This window comes from Odocoileus virginianus, chromosome 15 (genome assembly GCF_023699985.2).
Source record: "Odocoileus virginianus isolate 20LAN1187 ecotype Illinois chromosome 15, Ovbor_1.2, whole genome shotgun sequence".
In the NCBI taxonomy this organism is placed as follows: Eukaryota; Metazoa; Chordata; class Mammalia; order Artiodactyla; family Cervidae; genus Odocoileus; species Odocoileus virginianus.
The window spans coordinates 13717309-13735144 of NC_069688.1; the positions used below are offsets into that span (position 1 = coordinate 13717309).

Here is a 17836-nt window from a genome sequence, read left to right on the forward strand (position 1 = left end):
AGAATACAAGTAGGGACTCATGACAGCTTCTTGGGAAATGGGTATTCTGCTTTAATTTTTAGAATTGTTTTAGTTTTTGGTTGTGCTGGGTCTTCTTTGCTGTTTGTGGGCTTTCTCTAGTCGCGGCGATCAGGGGCTACTCTTCATTGCGGTGCACGGGCTTCTCATTGCATCGCTTCTCTTGGCGCGGAGCACAGGCTCTAAGCGCGTGGGCTTCAGTAGTCGTGGCTCGAGGGCTCTAGGGTGCGGGCTCAGAAGTGGCACAGGGCTTTAACTGTTACACGGCATCTGGCATCTTCCCAGACCAGGGATCAAGCCCTTGGCAGACAGGTTCTTAACCACTGTACCACCAGGAGAGTCCTAAATTTTTAAAATTCTTGAGCTGTAGTTCCTTTAAGGCTAGCTGTGCACAGTTGGCCTAGAACATTATTTTATTTTATTTATTTATTTTCTACACAGGATAAGCCATGAATGATAATCTATATGTAAAAACACCAGACAGAGCTGATTCCAAAATTATCCTCATTTACCATTGCTCCTCACACGTTTCTTATAGCACCATATGATCTGAAAAGTGTTTCAAATACTTTTGCTTTTCAGCATTCAATATGACATCAAAGATAATTTGAGCTGTATTTAACTTAGAAGAATTTTCCATTTTTATTGTTTTCATTGTGGGTTGAACAATGTGTATTGTTTCGTCAAGTGTTGACTTGGCATTTCACTGTCCAGAATCCAGCAGAAAGCATAATACTTTCCTCCCAAATCTGTCCTAAAAATAAAGTTGTTCTTTTGCTTTTCAACATGGCCGCAAACGTGTGTTGTGCTTTTCCCTAAACGTCATCCATGAAAAACACATTCCTTATTTAGTGTTCTTCTTAGACAAACCATAATCTGGAGATAAACAATATCTTGAGGAGGTTCTGGATGCAAAATCCATGGCAACAAGAGGCTGCGTTTATCTTACCTCTGCTGTATCCCACTGCTATGCACACAAGGGACACTCAATACATAGTTTTAAATGAACATCTTTAAATTTATAATTATTTATTAAACATTTGATGTTAAAAACAAAGCATATTTATTTTAGAAGTCTTAGGAAAAATAGAGAATCAAGAAGGGAAAGAAAAGATACTGCTACTTAAAGAGACAGTGAAGTCGTTCAGTCGTGTCTGACTCTTTGCAACCCCATGGACTGTAGCCTACTAGGCTCCTCTGTCCATGGGATTTTCCAGGCAAGAGTACTGGAGTGGGTTGCCATTTCCTTCTCTAACTGCTATTTAAAGATGACCACTATTAACACTTTGGCATATTCCTCCAGACATTTAATTTATGCATATGTACATATTTTTCTTTTTAAATCATGCTATACATAGTTTTTTTTTAATTTACAGTGTACTCAATGTATATATTCCATGCCATCAAGTAATTTGAGCTATATCATTCTTGATGTCTGTTATTTCACAATAAGAATGATCCATAGTTTATGTAACTAATCACACTAGGAAACATCCTCATGCTATAAATGCTCTAGTTCTTGGCACTTCAAGAAAATAGGACATATGTTTACTAAGGAGTGAGTGTTTAGAATTCAGGGAACAACACTAATACCTCAATCTTTTATGAATCAGGAACATTCTAAATGACTTCTCATGTGGAAGTAACATGCGTCATTTTACAGAAATAACATATGTGTGAAGTGAAGTGAAAGTCGCTCAGTCATGTCCGGCTGTTTTCGACCCCGTGGACTAGAGTCCATGGAATTCTGCAGGCCAGAATGCTGGAGTGGGTAGCCTTTCCCTTCTCCAGGGGATCTCCCCAACCCAGGGGTCAAAGCAGGCCTCCCTCACTGCAGGCGGGCTCTTGACCCGCTGAGCCACGTGTAAGGCTGTCTAAAGAAAACAGCAGCCCCAGTGCTTCTGGTGTCGAGAGGGGAGCCCCATCCAGCTTCCTCCATGCCGCCAAATGGCCCCTCAAGAAAGAAAGAAAGAAACGGTTGCCACACTTATTCATGTTTAAGGCCACACATTCCAATTCTTCTGTTTCCTATTTCACCTGAGAACACTAGTCCCTCACTTCCGCTCCCTGCTTTAGACAGGATGGCAGATCTAGACTGTGTTACTTTGAAGATCAAAGATTTAATTTAAGAAAAACTGACCCCATCTGACAAGTGTATTGGGTATTGTTTCTAAGACTGCTTTTGAAATGAATCTGTGCTTAAGAGTCATGACAGAACCTACCATATATGGTGGTAAGACTGAATAATGCAAAGGATGGTTATTCACATCACGGTGTAGGGCTAGGGGAACACCATATTTGGTGGGGACTATATATATGACTAAAGAGAATTCCTACTGGTCTCATGGAGCTCCCCATCCTATTCACACATACCTAGAATCATATTTTAATTCCCACTTGGAAATTGCCATATGCTAAATCCATTTAGCATAAACACAAATGGACTTCTCCAGAACTCACTACTACTACTGAGCATGTTCTACAAGCATTTAATGGAGAACCAGCAACATCTCCTTTTTAGATGGGACTTTATTTTAAGTGGTATATATACAGTTTATTCTAAGCCAGCTTCTCAGCCTGAATAACTGAATGTGTCCTATAAACTGTAAGGATTAAAACAAGGTTAAGATATATGGGTCAGGTGGTCTGGTATTCCCATCTCTTTCAGAATTTTCCACAGTTTATTGTGACCCACACAGTCAAAGGCTTTGGCATAGTCAATAAAGCAGAAATAGATGTTTGTCTGGAACTCTCTTGCTTTTTCAATGATCCAGCGGATGTTGGCAGTTTGATCTCTGGTTCCTTTGCCTTTTCTAAAAGCAGCTTGAACATCTGGAAGTTCACGGTTCACGTATTGCTGAAGCCTGGCTTGGAGAATTTTGAGCATTACTTTACTAGTGTGTGAGATGAGTGCAACTGTGCAGTAGTTTGAGCCTTTCTTTGGGATTGGAATGAAAACTGACCTTTTCCAGTCCTGTGGACATGACTGAGCGACTGAACTGAACTGAACTGAAGATATATGGGACAGGTTAAACATCTAGTATTTTGCTAAAATGCTTTTAGTTAAATTTGCAGTAAAAAAAATTACTTAATACTTAAAAAGAAGTGTTTCCAATAATATCTGAGACCTAGAATTAAACTTCTCAGAATAAAACCAATTATGGAAAGGAAATATTCACCTAAGTCAATTTGAGGTCACCAGTGATTATTATAGGGTGAAGGAACCATTATTTCATGCTGCCCGTGGGCAAAACCATGACTTAAGGCTTTTCAGTTGGAAAAAGGGGTAGCAGGGGTTGAAGTAGGAAGGGACTGTTCCTCCTCCAAAAAGAGCTGATGTGTCTTTAGTTATAGGGAGTGACTCTTAGGTCTTTGGGTTTACCCCCTTAGCACCCAGTATGGTGCTTGCACAGAGCACACATTCTTATCTATCTATTTACAGATGAGAAAGAAGAGGGAATCAGCAGAAAGGGAAGGTCTGGATTCTCCATGACCCTCTACGAGCCCCCAACAATCCTTTGGCTGATGGCTCCCGGCAAGGTATAGATGAAGAGGACCAGGAAGATGATGAGGATGATCAGAATGAAACCGATGATGATGTACTTCTTGTAATTCCTCCAGATGAGGTGGTACAGGCACTTGAAGGGGCTCACGAACCAAGAGAAGGAGGTGTTCGGGCGGCTGAGAAGGAAGAAAGAGAAGATCAGGGAAGGTGCCAGGTTGTCAACACATCAGAATCTCAAGATCTCAGGAAGGATTTCTGACTCTGTTTTGTGAGGAGCCACAACGAGAGGCCTGAAAATGGGAGAAGACCATGTTGTCTTCAGGCAGGAGCAAGCTAACTTTTTATGTGATAATGATTCCTCATCATTCTAAAGAGTGGTCCTGAGGAGGGCAAGAACCTAGTTAGAACCTAGCCAGAGAACTGAAAGCCCTCTGTCTGCCCTACCCTGACCAGTTCAAGCCTCACCTCTTCCATGAAGCCCTCCCTGACTACCCCAGTCCACAATAATTCCTCTCATTCTGAATTCCTACCTCACTCATTGCTTGACCTACCCCCTTTTTGAACCTAACATGTGTTTTCCACACTCTCATAACTATTTTATGAATCTGTGTGCCCTCCCTAAATAGACTGAAAGCTTCTGGAAGGCAGAGTTTATATATTATATTTCTCTGGTGTTCTTCAAAGTGGTTTTTTTTTTTAAGTAGGTACAGTAGAACTTAGTAAATAATTTTGAATTAATGAAGCGACGATTATGTTCCCAACACTATGATAGATTAAATATAGGTGCAAAGAAGGGAACACCTACTCATCAGGAGACACTTGGGGTCCAGGGAGGAATAAGATAGCTGTAATTTGAGAGGGTATTTTGTGTACATATTTCATATCTATCAATGTATATGTTTACTTTTTTTAACTTTTTTTTTTTTTTTTAGTTTTTCTGATTTGGACCATTTTTAAAGTCTTTATTGAATTTGTTTCAATATTGCTTCTGTCTTACGTTCTGATTTTTTTTTACCACAAGCCATGTGGGGTCTTAGCTCCCAACCAGGGATCAAACTCACACCTTCAACATTGGAAGGTGAAGTCTTAACCACTGGACCACCAGGGAAGCCCCGTGTGTTTACTTTTTAATTGATATATAACCATGGTTTAAACTGAATATGGTAATCCTCGCTGCTAGTAATTCTACTTCTGGAAATTTATTTTAAGTGATAATTTATAAAGGGGAAACATTTTTATCATATTATAATAATGGAAAAAGGTAGATGTAAATTAAACATCCAACTATGCGATGGCAACCAACTTAAATATGGGTATCGAGTCTGTGAACAATTCCACAACCATTAAAAAAAATCCTCTGACAGTTATGGCAACAAGATAAAATTTTTCAGCCAAGGATAAGTGAAATATAAAGATAATTTTGCATGCATGATTAGAGAAAGACTAGGGAAAAAATTCATATAAAACTCACATTTGCATACAAAATTAGTTGAAAAAATATATGAAATTATTCTGGAATTGCTTATTTGGTAGTATTATGAAAAAGTGTCCTTTCCATTTGCCAGATAGTAGGATTTTTGGAATATTTTTCAATTATAGAACCATGCCAATAAAGAATCAGCCTGCAATGCAGGAGACACGGGAGACCTGGGTTTGATCCCTGGGTTGGGAAGATCTCCTGGAACAGGAAAATGGTAACCCACTCTAGTCCGTGGAGAATCCCACGGACAGAGGAGCCTGGTGGGCTACAGTCCATGGGGTTGCAAAGAGTTGGACATGGCTGGGTGACTAAGCACAAACAAAACACAAAGAAGCAAAAACTACATGAATTGTGCCTATTGACCCCTCCTCACTTCTCGCTTCTCCCGGAGGGATGTTTTGGAGAAATGCTTGCATCCACTGGTGTGGGGACCACAGAGGGCCTTTCCCGAGTCTGAGCCCCTCGCCCCCGTGACTCCACTCACTTGGGCTTGTCCAGGGGCTCTGGCTCCTTTCGGGCCTTGCCAACAGGATTTTTCTCAGCTTCCTCTGCCGTCACGAGGTGGAACTCGGCTTCAACCTTGCCCTGCACAAAGACAAAACTCTCAGTTTCTAGTCACAAAGCGCTGCGGGGTGGGGGCTGGAGGGGAGGGCAAGGCCAACCTTCTAGAAGAAGGGTTATCATGTGGGAGAACGCCAGGAAGGATTTTGACTATCTAGCTGCTTTATTTTGAGGAAATATTATCTTTTTGGTCCTGGGAGAAGCCATTTTTACGATGGGTAATAAAAGTCCTGAAATAATGTTACTCCACTTTTGTGAGGTGAGGGAGTCCCATGTGTACACATAGACACACAGATTTCACTTGTAATCATTTAATATCTGTAGAAGCAATATGAATTATAGAAAATAGAAAAGGAGACTAATTACTTGAGTAGCAAACCCCTTTGAATCTGCTACCATCTTTCTTCTCTGTCAATGACTCTCAAGCGGAGCTGGGTGTCTATGGACCTACATTTGCCAATTGGCTTTTCTGTCATCCTTGTTTTTGTTGTGCCCTCTAAGTATTTTAGAATTATCCTTTAATTCTAGCACTCTCTTCCCTTCTCTTCCCTCAGAGAGAAACAGTCTCTTTGGTTTGAAAATTATGAATCATATGATTCTTCAGAGCACCGTGCCAAGGTTATTGGCAGGGATGTAAGTCTTGGGTTATCAAAGGATGAGACAGGACGCCTGTAAAAGGTGAGAGTCATTCTTTCTTGTTCATTCACTACTTTTGGAGGCTCCCTACTGTTCTCGGCCCTGGGGACTTAATGATTAAGAAAAATAGGACCCTTGATCTACTAGAGCTCCTGTTCTTGGTGGAGGAAACACTCTGTCCTGCTCCTTTGGTTTTGTGGATCAAGATTCAAGGTGAGGGACTTCCCTTGTGGTCCAGTGGTTAACACTCCATGCTTTCAATGCAGGGGACACAGGTTTAATCCCTGGCCAGGGAATTAAAGTCCCACATGCTGTGTGATGTGGCCAAAAAAACAAAATTAGAAAAGATTCAAGATGATAGGAGGGACACAGAAGTGGCAGGAGACTGGAGCAACATCAAAGAATTTTAGCACCTATGTTTGCTGTTAAGTTTGCCTTTCTGAATCCCGTGTGGATGGGGCATTACCTGACTTCTGAGGTTGATTTCCTACCCAGTAAAAAGGTCTAAGGTTCTAATGAACCAATGATCTAGTGTTAACTTATTTATTCTTCCTGAAAAAGCCAGGGTTTCTTCATATATATATATATTTCATTTTTATTTATTTATTACTTTTTGTCTGTGCTGGGTCTTCACTGCTGCCCGGGCTTTTTCTCCAGGTGCATGAGTGGGTCTGCTCTCCAGCTGTGGTAGGCAGGGCTCTCATTGCGGTGGCTTCTCTTGTGGAGCACCGGCTCTAGCTCACGCAGGCTTCGGCAGGTGTGGCACATGGGCTTAGAGAGGCTCGACAGCTGTGATCTGCAGGCTTAGATGCTCCGCGGCATGTGGGCTCTTCCCAGATCCAGGATCAAACCTGTGTCTCCTGCTTTGGCAGGTGGATTCTTTACCACTGAGCCACCAAGGAAACCCAAGCCAGGGCTTCTTAACAAACAGGTTTAGTTGCTGGCAGCCACAAAAATGTAATCATGGGAGAAATTAGAGAGAAATAGAGTATTTGGGGTGAGTTTGGGTCCCTGGGTTGGGAAGAGCCCCTGGAGAAGGGAAAGGCTCCCCACTCCAGGATTCTGGCCTGGAGAATTCCATGGACTGTATAGTCCATGGGGTCACAAAGAGTCAGACACAACTGAGTGACTTTCACTTTCACTTTTTTTTCACTTTTTTGGAGCAGGCGCAGAGAGGTACTGTCATGGCTGTCTGAATTAGGAAAGAAGCACAGTGGGCTTTTATTATAAGTGAAGTCATGAGTTCAAATCTAGGTAGACTCATCCATTCTTTAGACTAGTACAGTGACCAAACTCAGAAGGGATTAAATTCATATGACCCAGAAATATTCCTTAAAAATATGTGTATATATACTCATTCCTGTTGAGAAATTTTGGCTCCATCAGCAATGACTTGCACATAAAGGGACTAAGGAAATACTTGGAAAGAAAGAATATAAAGCTTTTATCCATTCTTGTCACGCCTCTACACATCTTTTAACAGCACAATAATAGTAATATAACTCTAACTATAACTGCAATGCTTTATTGAATGCTTGTTTTGTCCCAGAATTGTTTTTTTGTCTATAATCTATCTATCGTAGTGACTAGCAAAGTAAGTTTCCTTTATACTGATAGAGAAATAAAGCCATAAAAGTCAAATAACTTTCCCAAGATCCCATAGGCAATTAGATAACCAACTGGAATTTGAACCAAACTCTGTATGATTCTGAAGTTCATGCTCTTTCCTTTATAGCAGGCTGCCTTCCAATTGCCAGATAATTAGACTAAAATTTTTATGAGACCCTTCCCAGCTCTAACATGAGATGATTCTATGATTGCCTTCATCATTGCCACCTAAAGGTATTTGTCTTCTTGGGCCTTAGTTTCCTCATCTATCAAATGGCCAGAGGCTCTTTAAACCAACTTGGCTCTAACTTTTAGGTTTCATGAAAGGCAGAGTTAGAGCTTAGGATAACCGTGTAAGATTTCATGACTGGAATAAACCCAAGAAGCCAGCTCTCAATGCATGGCAGAGAGGGCTTCCAGTCTGCAAGGTAAGACCCTCTGGCTGGTCTCCAGAGGTTTTTCAGCGATGATTTGGGCTCCACTGTGCAACACTTTTATATGCTAGGAGCCTCATTCAACTCCTCTATACTTGACAGAGCTTAAGAGTCACTAACCAACTGCTGGGCTCCAGAATGTTTGGAAGAGAGGACAAAAGCCAATGGCGAACAAGTGAGTATGAGAGTGAAGGGATCACAGGTGCCTTTTTTTCTTCATTGCTTAACAATAAGCTTAGCTAGAGTGTGTATAACTTGCATGGTGGTGTATTATTCCATTTAAACCACTTGACAGCTTGGCGAAATAGATGACATTTTTATTTCCAGTTTATAGCCCAGGAAACGAAGGCTTGATGATGTTTGCTAACTTATGTCACACAACTAGGATTTGTACCCAGGTCCTCTGACAGGACCCATCCTCCGCTATTTTGGAAGAAAAGCTATGACAAACCTAGTGTTTTAAAAAGCAGAGACATCACTTTGCCAACAAAGGTGCATATAGTCAGTGCTATGATTTTTTTTAGTAGTCATGTATGGATGTGAAAGTTGGGCCATAAAGAAGGCAGAGCACCAAAGAATTGATGCTTTCAAACTGTGGCACTGGAGAAGACTCTTGAGAGTACCTTGGACAGAGAGGAGATCAAATCAGTCAATCCTAAAGGAAAGAAACCATGAATATTCATGGGAAGAACTGATGCTGAAGCTCCAATACTTTGGTCACCTGATGTGAAGAGCTGACTCATTGGAAAAGATACTGATGCTGGGAAAGACTGAAGGCAAAAGAAGGGGACGACAGGATGAGATGGTTGGATGGCATCATTGACTCAATGGACATGAGTTTGAGCAAACTCAGGGAGACAGTGACGAATAGGGAAGCCTGGTGTGCTGCAGTCCATGGGGTTGCAAAGAGTTGGACACAACTGAGTAGCTAAAAAACAACATCTTCTGCTGTTTTATGTGTCTAAGTGGTTTTATTCTGTGGAAGAAGTGAGACAGCCTATTTATCTAACAATCAATCAATATGCCTTTTCTGAAATGTTCAAGAAGAATTTCACAATCACTGCCATTCCCCAGCATTAGAATATATTTTTGATGTTAAATGTTGAAAAACACACACTTTCTATAAAGAGGAAAAATGTTGCACAGATGAGGCCAGATACAAAATGATACACTATGCGTGATTTCATTTAGGTAAAGAGGGCAACGGATCAATTGATGAGGTCAGAGGTCAGGATAGCGGTCAGGACAGAGGCATGAGGGCTCTGGGTCACTGGAGAGGCTCTGCTTCTTTGTCTAGGTACTGATGGGAGTGTTCACTGTGAAAAATTCATGGTTGGTACACTTCTCTAGAATGTATATTACTCTTTTCTGTATGTAAACATATTATGTATTAATAAAATTGGCTTTAAAAAGAAAAGAAAAACATGTTTTTGATTTCCATCTAATGGCTGGCCTTCAGTAACAGGGAATAGTAGGGCAAGGCATAGCATAACACAGCACAGGAATTGAGTGAGTAGGATTTTGTGCAGATAAATTTATATCTGAAATCAGATTCTACCACTTACTAGCTGTGTGACCTTGGATGAGTTACCTGCCCGCTCTGAGTCTCACACATCTGGGGATGTTAATAGCATGTACCCCATAAAGTTGCTTTGAAAAATAAATAACACTTATACAGTGCTCACCCCAGTGCTTGGTGAATATCAAACTCTTAAAAAATCATAGTTCTTACCTTCAACACTACTTCATGGACAGAAACGCATAATTTAATGAGAAATATATTCCGCTTATTCAGAAAACTCTCAAAAAAGTCCCAAGGACCCATATTCTCACAGAAACATTTTAAAGGAGAAAAAAAAAAGGAGGCAGAGGATATGAAATGAATTCTGCCCAAGTCATAGGAGTCATCAGCTAATATTATGAAGAGCCTCGACCCCGCTTCACTGCCCTGCCTGAGTGGGCATGAAGGGTTTATCCGGCATCACAAAGGCGACAGGGGGAAGGTGTTTCCTGATGCAGTCTGATAAATGCTGCTCCTCATTCCATATCTCTCCACACAGAGGCCATATCCTATTTCAATCATCAGTATTCAACCAAGAACCAAGGAGAGGCCTTAAGTTAATAATATCCTCCCAAAGTAATTTTAAATCAGAGTTGGAAAAAGTGGACACTTTGAAAGACTATCTGTTAACCTAATGACATCTATGGATGGAAGAAAATGATAAGGAAAGGTCCTGACAAGACTAGGTTTGTGGTATCACGGCCATTGCTTATGGGCTTCACACTTCACTGAGCCCGGAGGGTGGAAGCTGGGGGAGGCCAAGAACTGATTCTGTTGAGGTTGGATATGCTGTCTTCAGCAATAATGATTGCTTTCTAAACACAGCCTTCACTTGTATGAGATGAGGCATTCTCATACATTAATGGTGGGAATGTATGCTGGTTAAATCCTTTAGGAAGAGGAATACATATATACACAATACATACATATACACATGAAAGTGAAAGTTGCTCAGTCATGTCCGACTCCTTGGGACTCCATGGACTATGCAGTCCGTGGGATTCTCCAGGCCAGAATACTGGAGTGGGTAGCCTTTCCCTTCTCCAGGGGATCTTCCCAACCCAGGGATCGAACCCAGGTCTCCCACATTGCAGGCAGATTCTTTACCAGCTGAGCCACAAGCGAAGCCCACATACCCATATATGTGTACATGTACATATGCATGTGTGTGTGACTGTGTGCATTACAGTACATGATCGCACCCTGGACCTAGGAACTCCATTTCTCGATAGCTAATTTAAGGAAATAGTCCAAAACTCAGAAAAAGCTTTAACACAAAACACATAGTCATTATTCTTTTGGATATTCAAATTGTCTTATTTGTTATAATGAGATGTCTCAGGGTCACATTGCATTTATCTGCCCCTGACCTGGAGTCAGCCATTTCCCCAAAGATATACGGATTCTTTTAGTAGGAATTGGTATTTAGAAACAAGTGTCAGGGTACTAGGGATCTTGTTTGCTACTGGGTTAGAAAAAAATAATTTTAAATTCATGAGTCAATGATGATACAAAAATATAAAGCAAGAGAAAAAAATCTCATTTACCACCACTAAGTATGAATCTTACACTAATTCTTGATTCAAAAACTTGGTAGTGAATGGAGAGAATTAAACATTTATCTGATTTTTTTTAGGGGATGTGGTGACTATAATATATATCCATTTGATGAGAAAAAGCTCTTCTTAACACATAAATGCCAACTAATAAATGAAAAACAATGATATAATTAGATAATATATAGATGGATGGATAGATAGCCAGATAGATAGACAGATGATAGATAAAAATGGCTGGGGGCCTATTTGAAAATAAAGTAGATCAAAAAGATAAGTAATAGCAACATATCAACTATGACTGAATCTTATTTAAAAAAAAACAGCTAGAAAATACATTTGAGGACAATAGGGTATCCTTTTTATAGAAGGAGAAATGAATATGATATGGATATCGAGTTATATTAGGCAATATTGTTAATTTATATGTGATGACGGCATTATAGTTATGTAAGAAGATTTCCATATTCTCAGGATATGTACATGGAAGTATTTAGGGGTTAAGTGTTAGAATGTCTACAACTTACTCCTAAATGGTTCAGCCAATGTATGTGTGTGTGAATCTATACCTATACATATATATATACACACACACATATATATATTCACATATAGAGGCAAATAAATATGGCAAAGTATCAACAAATGCTGACTCTAGATGGTGGGTATATGACTGACTGATCCTTGTCCTAGTCAACTTTTCTGCACACTTAAATTTCTTTAAATGAACACATGTTGAGGAAAAACACATGATTTAACTGTGGCATTTCTATTTTGAGAATATAAAGAGTTAATCATATTCATAATACTATGTAGAGGAATGCGTATTATAACATTGAGTAAAACAAAATGAACAAGGCATTATTTTTAACACAGAGTGAAAACGACTATATAAAATTAACCAAAATCTATATATATCGGGAATAACAGTATGTATTAACAACTGTTTTTTTGAGTAATGTGCATGTGGGCAGTATTTCTTCCTTTCTGCATTTTGGTGTCTTTTGAATTTTCTATAAATGCATATAATATAGTTTGTCTTAAAAATAATCTTCAGGTGAAAAATATCTCCCCTCTCTGTTCCTGTAGAATCTGAATTTGCCATGTACTCTTCAGATAGTTTGTCTGTCTACAGGTCTCCTCAGCTAAACTGTTAATTTCTGGATGGCAGGCATGTGTCTTATTGATTGCTGAGCCTTTAGTGCCTAGCATATGAGTATGTAGCCATAGCAAATGCTGACAACTGTTTTTTTTTGCACTAAACTGAAGGCAAAGAAACTTCTCTTTTAATTTTAGTTACTATGCTCTTGGGACTTACCTGGGCTACCTACCTGTAGACTCACAAGATTAACCTATAAAAGAAATTTATCTTCATCTCCTCGAAGACTGATTTCTTTGAAGGTTGCTTTTAGCAGGATAATAAGATGCATGATGCAATGTGTTTAATGAAAAATGTGTTCTATACATATTCTCGTTCCTTCACCAAAGGATGCCCATGCTTTTGTAATTCCATTTGGAGTTGTTTTTCACTCACTCTCCATATTCCACACTAGGAGCTGTATGATCCAAGTCTCTCAATTACACCACTTGGGTGTACAGATAAGTGGCTTTAAAAATAAGCCTGGCAGGTGGCAGAGCCCATAAACAAACCCCTCCTGGCTGCTGGTAATTGGAATAAGAGGACAGTGATGTTCTGACTGCTGGCTTCAAGGCACAGGAGGGGAGTTTACGCAGAGTTGGAAATACAGAATGTCTTTGCTAGAAACACATCTTGGAGGCACCCTGTCTAAACTACTCATTTTACAGGCATGGAAACTGTAAAAATGAGTAGACGGAAATCTCAATTTAAATAGAGTGGAGAGATCAGAAAAGGGGGCTCTCATGCCCTACGCGGACAGCAGAACCTAACAGGAAGAAGAAAGACTTCCTCTTCTCGCCTGGTCACAGCTTATCCAATGAGAGAGAGTCACGACTCTGCCAATGCAAAGCCACGGATTCTTTGTTAACTATAGTACTCCCAGCTTCTTTTTTCCCTCCATAAAAGAGTTCTGTCCATTTTTTTTGCTGGGGACTTGCACATGGCTAGCCATGGTTGCAGATCTTGAACTGCAGTTCTTTGTTAATCCCAAATAACCTGTTTCTGCTGGAGAAATAGCTAGCAGTCTACTGTTGGAGCATGTATCAACACTTTATACCTTTCTGTGGTTAAATTTTATTCCACTGTATGGATATACCTGATGGTGACATATTTAAAGCCACTTAAAACTCAAAATGGAGTAACTATGGTTCAGGTATCCAAAATGGATGCCAGGTGGTTTTGCGGATGCAAGTTCCTAAATCATTGAGAACTTCAACTTTCTGAATTATATCAAATTCTAAGACACCACTCAGTTCAGTTCAGTTCAGTCGCTCAGTTGTGTCCGACTCTTTGCAACCCCATGAATCGCAGTATGCCAGGCCTCCCTGTCCATCACCAACTCCCGGAGTTTACTCAAACTCATGCCCATCGAGTCGGTGATGCCATCCAGCCATCTCATCCTCTGTCGTCCCCTTCTGCTCCTGCCCCCAGTCCCTCCCAGCATCAGGGTCTTTTCCAATGAGTCAACTCTTCGCATGAGGTGGCCAAAGTACTGGAGTTCCAGCTTCAGCATCAGTCCTTCCAATGAACACCCAGGACTGATCTCCTTTAGGATGGACTAAACTAGCCATCTTCAAAACAGTATCTGCCACCAGCTGCTCCCTGCAACCTTGCAGTTTCAAAGTTCCCCCTCCTTTTGCAACAATGTAATCATTTCAAACCCCAACCAATCCTTGCTTAAAAAGCACTCTTCTTGCCAGCTGGTTTCTGATTGGTAACCAAAAATATTATGCTTAACTTTGTGGTGTTTTGCCTTTACCAGGCTCCCCCATATTGTAGTGGAACAGCACACAACTCAAGTGCTTCTTGAATCTGCCTCTCTCTGGCTGTAGTCCTAACAAATTTCAAATAAATGCGTCTTTACTTCAATCAGGTCTGTGTTTCTGAAATTTTTATTAATATATCAAATTTGTTTATCCATTCATCAGTTGATAGACATTTGGATGGCTCCAATTTGGGATATTATGAATAACATTGCTATGAACCATCATTTCTGAACTCATCCATTCATCAATCAGTTCACTAACTGAGCATCTATTATGTGCTAAGCCATGAAGCTTGGAATGGAGTGCAGAGGCTGCCACATAGTAAAACCTCAGTGCATCCTTGAGGGGACAGGAAAGAAGGAGCCTGCTTGAATCCTCATTCTTCCGATCCCATCTCACAGAGAGAACTGAAGTGAGAATGGAGGGAAGAGAAAGCCTCCAAGAAAACACACTAGAACTAGACTCCATGGAGTCAGGTCAGCAGCTGCCATTTACCCAGGTAGGCTCAAAGAAATCCTTGTCTTGCTCCCACTGAGCCCGTAGAACAGAGGGACTGAGAATTCAGTCTCTATCTAGACTTGCGACCTGAAAGGTCCTGACTTGGGTTTGCTTTGACCTCTGGGCACTAGGAGCAAAAGGGAGAACACGCTCACCCCAAGACAAGGACAGAAGTGAAAGGGGGCCATCCATGCGGTCCTGGCTCCTTTTCTCAACTTCACTGAGCACTGGAGTCCTCCATCCTCCCTTACGCAGGAGTGATGGGGGGGCTCAAAGAAAGGGTAAGAGAATTTTGTTCCCACTACTTGTGAAATGTCTGAACTCCTACAGTATGCGCCACGCAGGATGGAGCAAGTTGGCAAGTTGGGAGAGGGATGAATGGCTCTCCTTTCTGCCAGCATCCTCTGGAGCAAGTTTTAAAAGGATTGATTACTTTTTAAATTGAGTTTTTCATTTGAAGGTGAAGGCATGAAGCATTTGCATTAAAATTGCACATTCTTCAGGAATATATGAATAATTTCAAGAGATGTCAAAAAAAAATTAATGCCGGGGGCATATTGTTCAAGCCAAGAGCATGGAAACCCACCCTGACATAGATTGCTATTAAATCTAGCATGCCGAAATACGGAGGGCTTAATGCATTTATAAATTTTTCAGAATTCTTCCTTCTCAGCAGAACCTTTGCCCTAAAGGGTTCTCTGTCATTTCAAGTCATTTTTCTTGAAGTTTACAAAATGACTCATTTAAAGAGCATGGGTCCTCTGCCTGCCCCACCCCCACACCATGTTCACTTACTGTGAGTTCTTTGCTTTTAGCAAAAGGCCACCAGCCCCGCACACGCTTTTGCTGGAATATGGAAATCTTGTTCTCCTCACTTGCATTTTCAAATTTGGTGAGATCACAGGCTTTGGCAGACTTCGCTGCTCTGGGGAAACTATTGAGGTTCATCTCCAGGGAGCCTGTGAAGAGATGCCCTTAATGGGTTAGGGAAGGGCTTTAAAATCCATCATTATCCTCATTCACCCACCCATTCATCTATCCTCTCACTGGTCATTCAATCAGAACCACAAGGGATCAACAGCCTGTGCTAGGTATCTGCAACACAAATATGACCAAGACATGGTTATTGCATTTAAAGCTTTAATAATGTGGCAGCACACCAGGACTTGCCTGGCAGTCCAGTGGTTGGGACTTTGTCTTCCAGTACAGAAGGTGTGGGTTCGATCCCTGGTCGGTGAGTTAAGATCCCACATGCCTCGCGGCCCAAAAGCCAAAACATAAAACAGAAGTAATATCATGGCAAATTCTATAAGGACTTTAAAAAGTGGTCCACATTTTTTAAAAAGTATTAAATAAAAGAAAGTAACGTGGCAGCAGGTAGAAGACCAGGGCAGAGCAACCGTATGTAACTTTCAAGCCTCAGTTTCTGATGTCATCTGCTGGGCCTCTCCTCTGTTCCCCGAGTATGATCTAGATTCTGTATCTACCCTCTGAGCTTTTCCCTGCCTTAGCACCGATCAGCCTGTAAGAACGTCCTCCCCCCATCATCCCTCCCTCTCTGGGTCCACTGAACTCCTCCAGGTTGGGGGGGACTAAGTCTTACTGTCCTGGTAGCAACTCTTCCAGTACCTTCGTGGGTTCTCAACAGCGAATTTTCTCTTTTAAGAAAATTTATATACAATCTTTAAGGGGTTAGTTTCCACTCACAGTTGTTATAAAATATTCGCTGTATTTCCCTATGTTGTGTAATCCATCCTGGCGCCTATCTCACACCCAACGGTTTGACCTCCCACACCCCCTCCCCTGGGATGCCCCTCCTTCCTTCCCTCTCCCCACTGGTAACCCCTAGTTTGTCCTCTGTATCTGTGTGTCTGCTTCTATTTGGTTGCATCCACTAGTTTTCAACAATGTGTTTTCAACAAGTAAATATAAGTCATAAGAGAATGCCATGAGATGATATTATATTTCTCTCTCTTCAATAACCTTTCCTATTGCAAAAGTAATATTTGTTAAATGTGGACACTTAGAATGTGTACATGAGCAAAAAAAAAAAAAAAGTTATGTAATCCTACCTCCCAAAAATTGACCATTGCCTTACTTATTAGTTCATATCCTCATATCAGTCTTTCTGTCTCTTTGGCTGTCTCTGACTCTTTCTGCTATACAAATAAACACACTTTTTCCTCCAACTAATAAAAATAAATGGAAAAAAAAATAAACACACTTTTTTACCAAAAGGGGATTTTTTTTACATACTTTTTTCATTTAATGCATCTTGCCTAACTATCAACCGATTAAATATTCTAATATTTTAATGGCTGCAGGGTTATTACTTACTGAGCACTACTATGTATGAAACTCTGTACTTTGCTTTTAGATTATCAAATATATAGCTCCCAATACCCTCTGAAGTATATAATATTATTATTCCCATTTTACAACTGAGGAAAACTGAGGTACAGAGGAGACCAGTAATTAGCTCAAAATTTAATAGTTTCTTAGCATTGGAGCAAAGATCAATTTAAAGTTTCTTGAATATGTATCTTCTACCATAGGGATGTACCATAACTTACAGAGTCAACTACCTTATATTAAGGGACTATTTGGAATGTTCCAATATTTTGCTATGAAAATTATTAAACAGCATTGAAATGATTATTTGTGGAGCAAACTCAGACTAAGCTCTCCAGAAGTTGGGATAAAACCCTCAACATTAATATGACTTTGATGAAGTCTCTACCTTACCCAGAAAATCATCTGAAGACAGCCTTTCAAAATCCCAAACCTGGAGCACCAACACAGCTGGTGTCTTACACTCCATCTTCTCTAACGAAAATATATTCTCCCTCTTGGAAATGACCATTTGCTTCTCTGCTGGGAGATACTGAAACGGAAATAGAAAGCGCCAGTTGAAGTTCCCCTCTCCGGTCAGGGAGTTGTAATGCACGTCTGTCTCCTGCTTGTCATCTTCCAAACCCTTTAACCACCTGAATGAAGACAGAGAAATAATTAAACACTCTGAGCACATTATTCATGCATCAGCATCATCAAGAGTGATTGAAATGGTTTCATTGT

The 17836-nt window shown here is 40.5% G+C and overlaps 1 protein-coding gene across 1 annotated transcript in view; it reads right to left on the minus strand.

Annotated features, from left to right (window-relative positions):
* Nucleotides 1-1030: 1030 nt before the first annotated feature.
* Nucleotides 1031-17836, minus strand: part of FER1L6 (fer-1 like family member 6) — a 165328-nt gene continuing 148522 nt past the window's right edge. The window contains exons 38-41 of the mRNA XM_020891147.2: nucleotides 17507-17748; nucleotides 15557-15720; nucleotides 5488-5588; nucleotides 1031-3699 (exon numbers count right to left, since the gene is read on the minus strand). Of these exons, the coding sequence (XP_020746806.2) occupies nucleotides 3516-3699; nucleotides 5488-5588; nucleotides 15557-15720; nucleotides 17507-17748 (691 nt within the window). The 3' untranslated portion in view covers nucleotides 1031-3515. The remainder of the gene's footprint in view (nucleotides 3700-5487; nucleotides 5589-15556; nucleotides 15721-17506; nucleotides 17749-17836) is intronic.